This window comes from Carassius carassius, chromosome 6 (genome assembly GCF_963082965.1).
Source record: "Carassius carassius chromosome 6, fCarCar2.1, whole genome shotgun sequence".
Taxonomy (NCBI): domain Eukaryota; kingdom Metazoa; phylum Chordata; class Actinopteri; order Cypriniformes; family Cyprinidae; genus Carassius; species Carassius carassius.
In genome coordinates, this window is record NC_081760.1 from 8,992,943 (window position 1) to 9,006,030 (window position 13,088).

At 40.2% G+C, this 13,088-nt stretch overlaps 1 protein-coding gene across 1 annotated transcript in view; it reads left to right on the forward strand.

Annotated features, from left to right (window-relative positions):
• LOC132142355 (caskin-2-like) overlaps positions 1-12,871 on the forward strand; it is a 65,830-nt gene extending 52,959 nt beyond the window's left edge. The window contains exons 13-22 of the mRNA XM_059552157.1: positions 1,345-1,544; positions 1,681-1,762; positions 5,817-5,926; positions 6,739-6,849; positions 7,084-7,185; positions 8,396-8,530; positions 9,586-10,533; positions 10,810-11,440; positions 11,753-12,569; positions 12,683-12,871. Coding sequence (XP_059408140.1) covers positions 1,345-1,544; positions 1,681-1,762; positions 5,817-5,926; positions 6,739-6,849; positions 7,084-7,185; positions 8,396-8,530; positions 9,586-10,533; positions 10,810-11,440; positions 11,753-12,569; positions 12,683-12,779 — 3,233 coding nt within the window. The 3' untranslated portion in view covers positions 12,780-12,871. The remainder of the gene's footprint in view (positions 1-1,344; positions 1,545-1,680; positions 1,763-5,816; positions 5,927-6,738; positions 6,850-7,083; positions 7,186-8,395; positions 8,531-9,585; positions 10,534-10,809; positions 11,441-11,752; positions 12,570-12,682) is intronic.
• The last annotated feature ends 217 nt before the right edge of the window (positions 12,872-13,088 follow it).

Genomic DNA, 13,088 nt, shown 5'->3' on the forward strand with positions numbered 1-13,088 from the left:
ACCTGCTGCACTGTCTGCTGCTTTCTCGTCGTCAGACCGATAGCCCTCCTTTCACTGGTGACTTTGTGTTCTAGGCCACAAATGTTACAAAGCTGTCATTAAGTTGAAGTTATCACACAGTCCTCGCTCAAGCCGCTCACTCGCTCTGTTTCATTACAGAAACAGAATTACATTACAATTACATTACTTTCATTACAGTGTGCTCCTTAGCACTGGGAGCTCCCTCTGCTGTCCATAAGGTGCCTCTGCGCACCAGCCATTTCAAACCCAGCCTCCAGTATTTGGGCCACGCCTCCTAATTTGCATACACTCCTCAATCCTCAAATGCCCAATCCTAAATCCCCAAATCCCCAATCCTCAATCCTAAATGGCTAAATGATTAAATGCCCAATCCTAAATAACCAAATTCCCAATCCTAAATCCCCAAATGCCCAATCCTAAATCCTAAATGGCTAAATGACCAAATGCCCAATCCTAAATACAAAATGCCCTATCCTAAATACCAAATGCCCAATCCTAAATACCAAATTAATTTTCGACTTGGACTTTAAGTTTCAAATTTAGATTTTTAGATTTGGTTTAAGACTTTTAGTTTTAGACTTTTATTTTATAATCTGACTCAATAATTCCTCCATAGAAATCAGTGGTGCTGCTTAAAATTGTGTGGATTTTTTGATCAATCGAAATATCCAAAGATCAGCATTTATTTGAAATATATATATATATATATATATATATATATATATATATATTGTAACAATGTAACTCTTTATTGTCACTTTTGATCAATTGAATGTGTTTTTCTTGAATAAAAGTATTAATTTCTTATAAGAAAAATGTTAGAATGTTAGTGTATAAACAAACAGGACTGTTTAGTACCTATACTATATTTTTTCCATAGATAAACTTTGTAGAATTTCTGACTTTTTTGATGATATTAAAGTAAATATGCAGATAAAAGTAGTAATAATATTACAAGTCTGATACCATACCTTACCATATGAAAATCATATGAAACATTTAAGTTGTTATGTCCTGAAAATATATTTAAATCTCATTTGCGCATTCAGTTATGGTTCTCATGCATCTCGTGACCCAATGTGACAGTTAAATGGTTAAATCTTTTGAAATGAATGCAACCTCAAAAGAGATTTTTTATTGTTATAACAGAGGATGATAAGTTTTTAGTACTTTAAGAAGTTAATGTTATTTGTCAGCAACCTAAATACACATTAAACTACTGAATATGCATTCTGAAGGCAAATAAAGCAAACATACACAAAAATGACATACTTGACAGTTCTTTATTTCTGCTTTCTTGCATGATACACTTGAATCTGCCAGCAGTGGGCAGTGTTGGCAGTATGGGCAGCACAGGCAGTCTCACCAGTGGACGTACATCTACTGGCGGACAAAGCAGTAATGCCAATGCTCACCTCACCAACTCACCTGTGCCAGTGCCAACCACCCCCACACACTCACCCGGAGTAAACACGCATGGCATTAATGTCCCAGGACTTCACGCTCAGGCCGAGGGTGTGAAGGTGTGACACACACAATACTCATAAATGCACAAAGGACAGATGTGTAAAGTCTCTCTTTGTCTGTCTTTCTCTCTAGTTCTTTTTAAAATTATTGATCATGTATGTGTGCATTTTTGTGTGTGTGTGTGTGTTTTAGCTGTTGGCCACGGTGCTGTCCCAGTCAGCAAAAGCAAAAGAACATCTTATGGACCAATCTCAGTCTTTAGATCCTAATTCAGGTACTGCGATGTGTGTGTGTATATAAATATATATTAGGGGTGTAACGATACGCGTATTCGTATTGAACCGTTCGGTACGAGGCTTTCGGTTCGGTACGCGGTACGCATTATGGACCGAACGGTTCGTTGGACTAATTAATTATATTTGGAAAATAAAAAAATTGTGAAATATAATGATATGCGTTCAACAAGGTAGCCCAATAACCCAAACGACGTAACAGGCAACGCCCCTGACACCCCGAAGAAGAAAAAAACACCAACTTATATGTTTATGTTAGGTTACTCAGTCAGGCGCTCGCTCACTCAGTAATACACACTGAAGGCTCGTTGCAAAATGGCCAATGCGTTTAACAGACCAGAAATAGAAGATCCTCCAATAACCAACAGGTCTAGTGTTTGGGTGCACTTTGGATTCCCTGTAAGCTATAATGGTGATGGCAAGAGAGTGGTGGATAAAAAAACAACGATATGTCGCATCTAGGGTAGGCTACACCAGCGGGAATACAAAAAAAAAAAAAAAACACCAGCGGGTATACTTGAAACATGTCAACTCATTTACGCCGACATCACCTTAGTGTGTCAGTATCTGGGAAAAGACGGAAAAAAGGAGAAGCAACAAACTATCCCCGCAGCATTTAGACAGACATTTCCAACGGATTCAGACAGGGCAAAAGACATCACCACGGCGATTGGTAGGGTACATTTACGTTATAGCCGCGGATATGAGACCTTACTATTTACCATTCATTCTATCATGTCACCTTTGTCAATGTCACCTTTATTTATATAGCGCTTTAAACAAAATACATTGCGTCAAAGCAACTGAACAACATTCATTAGGAAAACAGTGTCAATAACGCAAAAATGATAGTTAAAGGCAGTTCATCATTGGATTCAGTTATGTCATCTCTGTTCAGTTAAATAGTGTCTGTGCATTTATTTGCAATCAAGTCAACGATATCGCTGTAGATGAAGTGTCCCCAACTAAGCAAGCCAGAGGCGACAGCGGCAAGGAACCGAAACTCCATCGGTGACAGAATGGAGAAAAAAACCTTGGGAGAAACCAGGCTCAGTTGGGGGGCCAGTTCTCCTCTGACCAGACGAAACCAGTAGTTCAATTCCAGGCTGCAGCAAAGTCAGATTGTGCAGAAGAATCATCTGTTTCCTGTGGTCTTATCCTGGTGCTCCTCTGAGACAAGGTCTTTACAGGGGATCTGTATCTGGGGCTCTAGTTGTCCTGGTCTCCGCTGTCTTTCAGGGATGTAGAGGTCCTTTCTAGGTGCTGCACCATCTGGTCTGGATACGTACTGGATCCGGGTGACTGCAGTGACCCTCTGATCTGGACACAGACTGGATCTGGTGGCCACGGTGACCTCGGAACAAGAGAGAAACAGACAAATATTAGCGTAGATGCCATTCTTCTAATGATGTAGCAAGTACATAGGTTGTTATGGGAAGTGTTTCCGGTTCCGGTTTACCTAATTAATGCAGCCTAAAAATCCTTTAACGGATTTGGGTAATAAAAGCATATTAGTATGTTATGTGTATGCCAGGTTAAAGAGATGGGTCTTTAATCTAGATTTAAACTGCAAGAGTGTGTCTGCCTCCCGAACAATGTGAGGTAGGTTATTCCAGAGTTTGGGCGCCAAATAGGAAAAGGATCTGCCGCCTGCAGTTGATTTTGATATTCTAGGTATTATCAAATTGCCTGAGTTTTGAGAACGTAGCGGACGTAGAGGATTATAATGTAAAAGGAGCTCATTCAAATACTGAGGTGCTAAACCATTCAGGGCTTTATAAGTAATAAGCAATATTTTAAAATCTATGCGATGCTTGATAGGGAGCCAGTGCAGTGTTGACAGGACCGGGCTAATATGGTCTTACTTCCTGGTTCTAGTAAGAACTCTTGCTGCTGCATTTTGGACTAGCTGTAGTTTGTTTACTAAGCGTGCAGAACAACCACCCAATAAAGCATTACAATAATCTAACCTTGAGGTCATAAATGCATGGATTAACATTTCTGCATTTGACATTGAGAGCATAGGCCGTAATTTAGATATATTTTTGAGATGGAAAAATGCAGTTTTACAAATGCTAGAAACGTGGCTTTCTAAGGAAAGATTGCGATCAAATAGTACACCTAGGTTCCTAACTGATGACGAAGAATTGACAGAGCAACCATCAAGTCTTAGACAGTGTTCTAGGTTATTACAAGCAGAGTTTTTAGGTCCTATAATTAACACCTCTGTTTTTTCAGAATTTAGCAGTAAGAAATTACTCGTCATCCAGTTTTTTATATCGACTATGCAATCCATTAGTTTTTCAAATTGGTGTGTTTCACCGGGCTGCGAAGAAATATAGAGCTGAGTATCATCAGCATAACAGTGAAAGCTAACACCATGTTTCCTGATGATATCTCCCAAGGGTAACATATAAAGCGTGAAGAGTAACGGCCCTAGTACTGAGCCTTGAGGTACTCCATACTGCACTTGTGATCGATAGGATACATCTTCATTCACTGCTACGAACTGATGGCGGTCATATAAGTACGATTTAAACCATGCTAATGCACTTCCACTGATGCCAACAAAGTATTCAAGTCTATGCAAAAGAATGTTGTGGTCTATTGTGTCAAACGCAGCACTAAGATCCAATAAAACTAATAGAGAGATACACCCACGATCAGATGATAAGAGCAGATCATTTGTAACTCTAAGAAGAGCAGTCTCAGTACTATGATACGGTCTAAATCCTGACTGGAAATCCTCACATATACCATTTTTCTCTAAGAAGGAATATAATTGTGTGGATACCACCTTTTCTAGTATCTTGGACAGAAAAGGGAGATTTCGAGATTGGTCTATAATTAACTAGTTCTTTGGGGTCAAGTTGTGGTTTTTTGATGAGAGGCTTAATAACAGCCAGTTTGAAGGTTTTGGGGACATGTCCTAATGACAATGAGGAATTAATAATAGTCAGAAGAGGATCTATGACTTCTGGAAGCACCTCTTTCAGGAGCAATATATATCAAGTATATCAAGTATATATCATCACCATTATAGCTTACAGGGAATCCAAAGTGCACCCAAACACCAGACCTATTGGTTATTGGAGGATCTTCTATTTCTGGTCTGTTAAACGCATTAGCCATTTTGCAACGACCCTTCAGCGCGTACTGAGTGAGCGAGCGCCTTACTCTGTAGTGGAAAACGTAGGTTTTAAGAACATGCTTAATGTTATTGAGCCCCGTTACAATATTCCTTCACGAGCCCATTTCAGACAGACCATAATTCCTGCTTTGTTCCAAAAAACATAAGCCCTATAGAGAACCAATTGAGTAAAAACACACTCAATATAAAGAGTTATAGAGTTCCATATAAAAAGTTACATCTTTGTATTTGTTCATAACTAATATAACATTTTCATTTTTTTTTATAAGGAGCTGTTTTTGTTTTATACAGTATGCTGCTAAGAAAACACCATAGAAGATGGGTAAAGAATAGCTCCATCATTGTTCAATGTAAAAAAAAAAAAACATACTTTGTTAGTTTTAATAAATAAAACATTTTTTAAAAATCAAGGAAATTTATCTGCCAATTTTTTCTTTTTGCTGTATCTAAAACGTACTGAACCGTACCGAACCGAACCGTGACACCAGTGTATTGTATCGAACCGAACCGTGAATTTTGTGAACCGTTACACCCCTAATATATATATATATATATACCGATATCTCAGGAACTGTCTGTCTGTCTGTCTGTCTGTCTATCTATCTATCTATCTATCTATCTATCTATCTATCTATCTATCTATCTATCTATCTATCTATCTATCTATCTATCTATCTATCTATCTATCTATCAGTTAAAGCCCAAATAATGCTGAAATAATAGACTGATGATAGAATGCAGGTTTGTCTCAATTGTCTGATTTGTACACTTCATATGTCCATTGTGCTTTGCTTCCAGATTTTTTAATAAGCCAATACTTCTATTCATGGTAAGTATATAAATATATATATATGTGAAACTTATTTAATTTTTTTTTCCCATAGCACCTTCTCAGTGCACACATAGCGCATCTGCTGTCCCACGTCAGCAAAGGAAGAAACCCTTTGTGGATCCATTGCTCCAAAGGAAAGATGAAACTTCAGCTGAGAACAAGGCAAGTGTGTGTTCATGTGAAGGTGACATGACATACAAGTATGGTGACCCATACTCATAATTCGTGTTCTGCATTTAACCCATCCAAAGTGCACACACACAACAGTGAAAACACACCCAGAGCAGTGGGCAGCCATTTATGCTGCAGTGCCCAGGGGGCAGTTGTGGGTCTCTGTACCTTGCTCAAGGGCACCTCAGTCATAGTATTGCAGGCCCAAGACTCAAACTCTGGGGTCAAAAAGGGGTCAAACTCTCTAACCATTAGGCCATGACTTCCCTAATCATAATGTGTCTATATTTGTCTCTTGGAAGTTTTAATGAGATTAGATTGAATTAAAATTAAGGTCGATCATAAACTTATATACATATCAAATTTCAAAAATATTTATTTTTTGAGTCAAAGTTGTTGCTTTGTTAGTAAGTACTATGATGCCATCATGGTATCAGATTATAATACCGTGGTACTTTGATATATCATAGCACTGAATGTTATGCTTTAATGTTAGGGTGTATTTCAAGGTATTGTAGGTAGGTATAGGTATATTTACAAGGTAATCAAGAATATATCCAAAAACCACAGTATTACCTTGATACCTTTTGGTTAGTAAAGTATGATTCTGAATCAATGTTATTTGCTTCCACACAGTGGTTAGAGTGTGTACTGCCTGACACACTTTGATTTCGCATATCAGGATTTGGAATCATGAATCTGTCAAAGGAATGTCTGAATTATTGATGTGTTTCTGTCTTTCCCTGCCATGTGTGTGTGTGTGTGTGTGTGTGTGTGTGTGTGTGTGTGTGTGTGTGTTGTAGAGCTCAGAGGCTGCTGTTGAATGGCTCACTAGTGCACAGCTGCAGTTCTACACAACAAACTTTCTCACTGCTGGTTATGACCTGCAGACCATAAGCAGAATGACAGCAGAGGTAATACAAACACCCAAAGCTTTATGAATGAATGAATTAAATTGAATTAAAGTGATTAATATTTTTTAATGTATTAATTTATGCATAGTGGCTCCAAAAAGTATTTCGACACCTCTGACACAAAATTTATATATATTATTCTTCAGTTGTTATGTATATTTACATTAGTTCTAACAGTTACTTATATCAGTTTTGGGATTTCTTAAGCTTTGTGTGTGTGTGTGCACCCCACAGGACCTCACTGCTATTGGGGTGACAAAACCAGGCCACAGGAAGAAAATGCTTTCAGAAATCAGCAAGTTAAACATCCCAGATTGGATACCTCAAGAAAGAACTGTAAGAGAATTAAAGTGGTGTCCCAGAAGTCTGGAATTTAAAATATAAAGGACATAAAAAAGAAAATATACAGAAAGTTTTAGAGTTTTTATAATTGCAATAATAATAATAATCCTGTACTATTCCTATAAGTAGATGTACAGTATGATGTTATATTGTAGAATAAGATAAGCTGGCCTTACACAACCTTATGGTTGAACCAACCTTATTGAACCAAAGGAAAGCCAAAACAAATATTAAGAAAATCTGAAATTCATGTTATTTTTTTTATATACAGTCGTGGCCAAAAGTTTTGGCAGTGACATAAATTCTGTGTTTTGCAAAGTTTGCTGCTTCAGTATTTGTAGATTATTTTTCCACATGTTTCTATGGTATACTGAAAAACAATGATAAGCATATAATGCTGGCAGCCATATCACTCTGGAGCCCAAGACCGGATTCCCACTGAAGCTAAGCAGGGCTGAGCCTGGTCAGTACCTGAATGGGAGACCTCCTTGGAAAACTAGGTTGCTGCTGGAAGAGGTGCTAGTGAGGCCAGCAGGGGGTGCTCACCCTGTGGTCTGTGTGGGTCCTAGCGCCCCAGTGTAGTGATGGGGACACTATACTGTCAACAAGCACCGTCCTTCGGATGAGACGTTAAACCGAGGTCCTGACTCTCTGTGGTCATTAAAAATCCCAGGATGTCTTTCGAAAAGAGAAGAGGTGTGACCTCGGCATCCTGGCTAAATTCGCCCATTGGCCTCCGACCATCATGGCCTCCTAACAATCCCCATATCTGCTGATTGGCTTCAACACTCTGTCTCCTCTCCCCTGTAAGCTGGTGTGTGGTGGGCGTTCTGGCGCACTATGGCTGCCGTCGCATCATCCAGGTGGATTCTGCACACTGGTGGTGGATGAGGAGATACCCCCTGACAATGTAAAGCACTTTGAGTGCCTTGAATAGCGCTATATAAATGTAATGACTTATAAGTTTTAGAGGCTTTTATTGGCAAAATATTTACATTGTTGACCCTTATTCCCTTCTGACCTTGTTATGGCCATGACTGTGTGTAACTAGGTTTGCTGAATTTCTATATAATCAGAGAAGTTCTGTTAAACTGTTTTCACTAGGTTTAAGATTTTTGATGTATGTATACACACACATGTACTGTACAAGTACAACTGAACTTGCTGTTCATATCAGTTACTAAGATTTTGTGTAACCTTGTAGTCAAATCTGGCTGAATGGCTGTCTGCAATTGGTCTCAGTCAATACTACCAGACTCTGGTTCAGAACGGCTACGACAATATGGTCTTCATTAGTGATATTACCCTGGAGGACCTAAAGGAGATCGGCATCACTAAACTAGGCATGTATACTACACATACTTATGTTTATATTTATAATAAACATATTCCTTAATACTCCTGCTGAAAAGACTGTTGTTCATGTTTGCATAGTTGTTCATTAGTACTAAATGTCATGAGGAATAGGAGTACATTTGAACGCTCTGAAGCATAGAAATGTAATAAGTTGGATATCAGATATATATAATATGTAAGTAAGTTTCTTCTTTTCTTCTCTATGTTCCTCTGTGGAGGTACGATAACTTTCAAGAAGATGGTGGATACCTTTTCTGTCAGCACTTGACTTAAAGAGGTCATATCACAGTGCTAAAAATGAAATTATTTTGTGTATTTGGTGTGATGCAATGTATTCACATGGTTTAGGGTTAAAAAACACATTGTTTCCCACATACTGTACATTATTGTTGCACTTCTATGCCCTACCTCTCTGAAATGTGTCGATTTTACAAAACTCATTGTTCTGAAAAGCGTGGTGTGCTCTGATTGGTCAGCTATCTGATTGGCCGAATACCTCAAATATGTTACGGAAATATTATATCCCTTACCATGTTCAGGAAAATTTCCTCTACAAAATGCGCTGCACACATTCAAATATTTGGGTTGTTCTGTTCTGGAAGTGTTGTAAATAAAACTTAACCACTGATTTCTAGTTGTGAACTCTTTTGAAAGGCCAAGCAGTATTTTAGTATCTAAAGTATTTTAGATTTCATAATGAAACACACAGTGTCTCCACGACATTGGGGCGACGGCAACAATATTATAGAAAGAATAAAAGTTACGCCTTCTTTCTTTGCGTATTCATTTGGGCGGTCTTATGCAGATCTTCCCACACAGTGACATAGATATGACACTCCAAAGACAATGGAAAACATGAAATCGGTTCATATGATCCCTTTAACCCGCAATCAGGCCTGAAACTTGTCAATGTCACCCATGAACCAGGTGCCATTGATGCTGTTTCAATAATTCATGCTGGTCCTTTCAGCAGGGAAACACTTAAAGGTTAAACCTAACAAACAAAAATAATAACTGTCTCTGCGTTTTCTTTTCCACCTAGGACACCAGAAGAAGTTGATGTTAGCAATCAAACGACTGAGTGAATCTCCAGAACCATATATTCCCACCAAGGAGAGCCAGTTAGAAGGAAGCACAGATTCCAAACTATCATTAGAAACTAGCACAGAACCAGATGAGAACTCTGTCCCTTCTGTTCATATACGTAAAAGAACAGAGGGGCGTAGCTCTCCCAGGCACAGCACCCAAGGGCGGGGCATACAAAGAGCTAATGCGCCCCCTCCTCTGAAGAAACCCAGTTCAATTGAGAGTCCCATCCCAACACCTCAACAAACCCCTACTAAGGGAAGAACTTCATCTTCTGCTTCAAATTCCCCTTCACACATTCCTTCCTCCCTGCTAAAAACACACAGCAGGACCAGAGGGCCTTGTGACTCTCCCCGTTCACATGCTCATGCTCGTACAGTCCCGTTACTTTGCCTACCATCTGAAGGAGAAACCAAAGTGGGCAATGGTCAAACTCAGCCCCAGCCAAGACGTGGACAGTCTATTGCTACTGATGCTGGTTGTGACTTACCCATGCCAGACACCTCTGTGAAATACGCCACACTAGGTGGACATAGGGTTACTCCCAGCAGCTCTTCAAGAGCCTCTAGTGAAACCCTTGACATCAACAGCGTCAATCGCAGTCAGTCATTCGCTACAGCTCGGCCGCGCAGACGGATTCGTCCTCCAACTCCTCCAAAACGTTCATGCTCTACCATTTCCACTGGTAACCTGGCTGACGAGATTGTGGCTGATGATGCAAGGTTTAGCGAAAATAGGGCTAACAATTTGTTACTCAATGTGACATATAGGGAGCGCAGACGTAGCGACTGTGGCATTGCCTCAGAAAAAACTTCATCTGGGGGCAGTGTTAGAGACATTGCAGCCATGCTTGAAATGTCCAATCTCAGAAGCAGTGGTAAAGGAAGTGGTTATCTGCAGGTAATTAAACAGTTTTAGGCATTGCTATAAGCTACCATGACTAATGCCCCATGGCCCAATGCTTGTTTAGGCACATATAATTGATCTTACAATGCACTGCAAAAAAATTACAAACTAAAATGTTCTGTTTAGAAATACATGAGCTTCCATATTTTTTCTGATCCATACACCATGTAACTGGGTAGACAAAGTAACTGTGAACTATACACTGCATTAACATTTTTGAATAGTGAGTACTGATGCCCAGCTGGGTTTTGATGTTTTACCTGTTTCCAGGCAAGCCATAACCTCCTGCGGCAGAACCGTGAAGTTCTGGATTCCGACGTAGATAGTCGCCGCCGCAAAATAAGTGAATTTTATGACTCTCATAAGCAGCCTGATGATGATCTACAAGAGGCAGAGATAAGCCAATCCATGCAGGATCCCACACATCTTAGACCAGCACCTTGTGAAACCCAACCAGTTAAACAGACCCCTGAACCACGCCCACGTTCCATGATCACTCATTTGGAAGGTGGACTTTCCTCTCTGCCACAAGAGGAGTGGTCACGGATGGATGCCACAGCAACTTTGAGAAGACCACGACCACCACATTACTCAGATGGTGAACACTTTAATCTGACAGAAACAAGTACTATAAAGCGAAGACCCAAAGCATTGGGTCCACCACAGAGTAATGGCGTTGATGGAGATGGGCCAGAGAACTTTTGGAGAAGGCCTGTGTCTGAAGCTTGTGTTGGAGATGGTGGTAGGGAGGAAGAATTGCAACATGATGGCCTTGGTTCTCTTCCCAGACAAATGAAACCCCCGGTTTCACCAAAACCAGCAATGGCCCTTCGAAAACCTGATCCCCCAACTCCTACAAGGAGGGTTCCCTTACCTGGACCAGAAGGTCAACATAGCCCAGGTAAAAATGTAATCTATTGGGTTATTAAATTTATCATATTATCTCACTCTGTCCTGCAAACCGGTCTATCTGAACTAGCAAGCAAGCATAAACCAGCCTAGCAAGCCAACATAGACATTCATACATGCATGAAATTCATTAGTATTTTTAGACAGTTTCTCAAGGAAACCAGGTCTCTGCTTCGTTTGTATATTGTATTTATATGGCTAGATAGCAACAGGGGACTTCCTGATTTTTGGTTAATGTGGTAAAATAACTTTTCTGAAATGATTTGGACAAGTTGTATATTATGGTTTCTTTGTTTCTTTATAGTTGAGTTTAAGAAAGTCCCTCCTCCAGTATCTCCCAAGCCAAGTCCTCCTATACTGCCCAAACCAGTGAAAATCAAGCCAATTCATACCATCGGAACTCCCGGCTCTCCTCAGACAGATGTTCTCAGCCCATCCAGTGCCTCCTTTATCCCCAGTCCAACTGAGCGACTGGAGCATACATCACAGATTTTGAGTCCAGTCACCCCAAAACCACTGGATGGGACCATGCTTTCCCCACATACAGCAACGTCTCCAGCTCAGAGCCCACAGACGCCTCAGACTCCCCAAACTCCACAAACACCATCTACACCAGGTTCAGGCTCGGCTCCAGTGAAGCCCCCAAGGTCTTCCATGGCTGGTCTCTCAGTCGACATCCCAAGCCCTCTGGAAGTGGAACTGCCTGGAGTGGATGTACAAAAGAATCTGAGAGAAGTAGAAAAACAGAGAGAGGAAGATGATGTTAGAAAGCAAGAAAGAGTAGAGGAAGTTGGAATTTCTAGAGTGGAAAGGACAGGTCTGATCCAGGTGGATTCAACATTTCAAGGTGAACAAGGCCTGATTTCAGAGATAGGGGAGGGAGCAGGACCAGTGGTAATGAGCAGGAAGAAGGTAGGTGTAGCCAGACAGACACAAGTAGAGGGTGAACCACAAGATGGAGATAGAAGACAGACAGAGGTGGAAAGCCAAGGGTTATTGAAGGTTGCTGAAACTGAGGGATCTGCTTCAGGGGACATGGTACAACTCAGACTGGAGGAGACCAGTGCATCCCTGGCTGCTGCTCTAGAAGTGGTGGAGGAGAAGATTAAGAAAGATGACAGGTACATAAGTAGATATTTCTGATACTAAAACAATTTTTCTTCTGCAAATGATGTTATTTGTTGAAATCTCTTCCATTCTGTCTATTCTGATTTCTCTTTCTTTTCCTTCTCAGCACCATTGTGGACAACAAGAGCACAGTCAACATTCTTGATGATATTGGCAGCATGTTTGATGATCTTGCGGACCAGTTGGAGGCCATGCTAGATTAAAAACAAAGAGGTATATGAGATGACCAATGAGGTATCCATTAGGAGTGTGAAACATGAGCTTTTTGAAGTCAATAGGGAAAACTAGGGTGAAACTCAATAGGGCAAATTAAGCTCTTCCATTCCAACATGTTTAAAAGTCATACTACAATTGAGCATCTCTGAGAAAAAGCCTAAGATATAACTATTGACTAACATCAAGCCCCTTTCATTCTTCACCAGCCTTTCCTCTAGTGACCAGAGTAGATCCTGCAAGTATATATTCTGGCCTGCAAATGTGACCTGCTGTCATGCTGCTTCCAGAGATAAGCA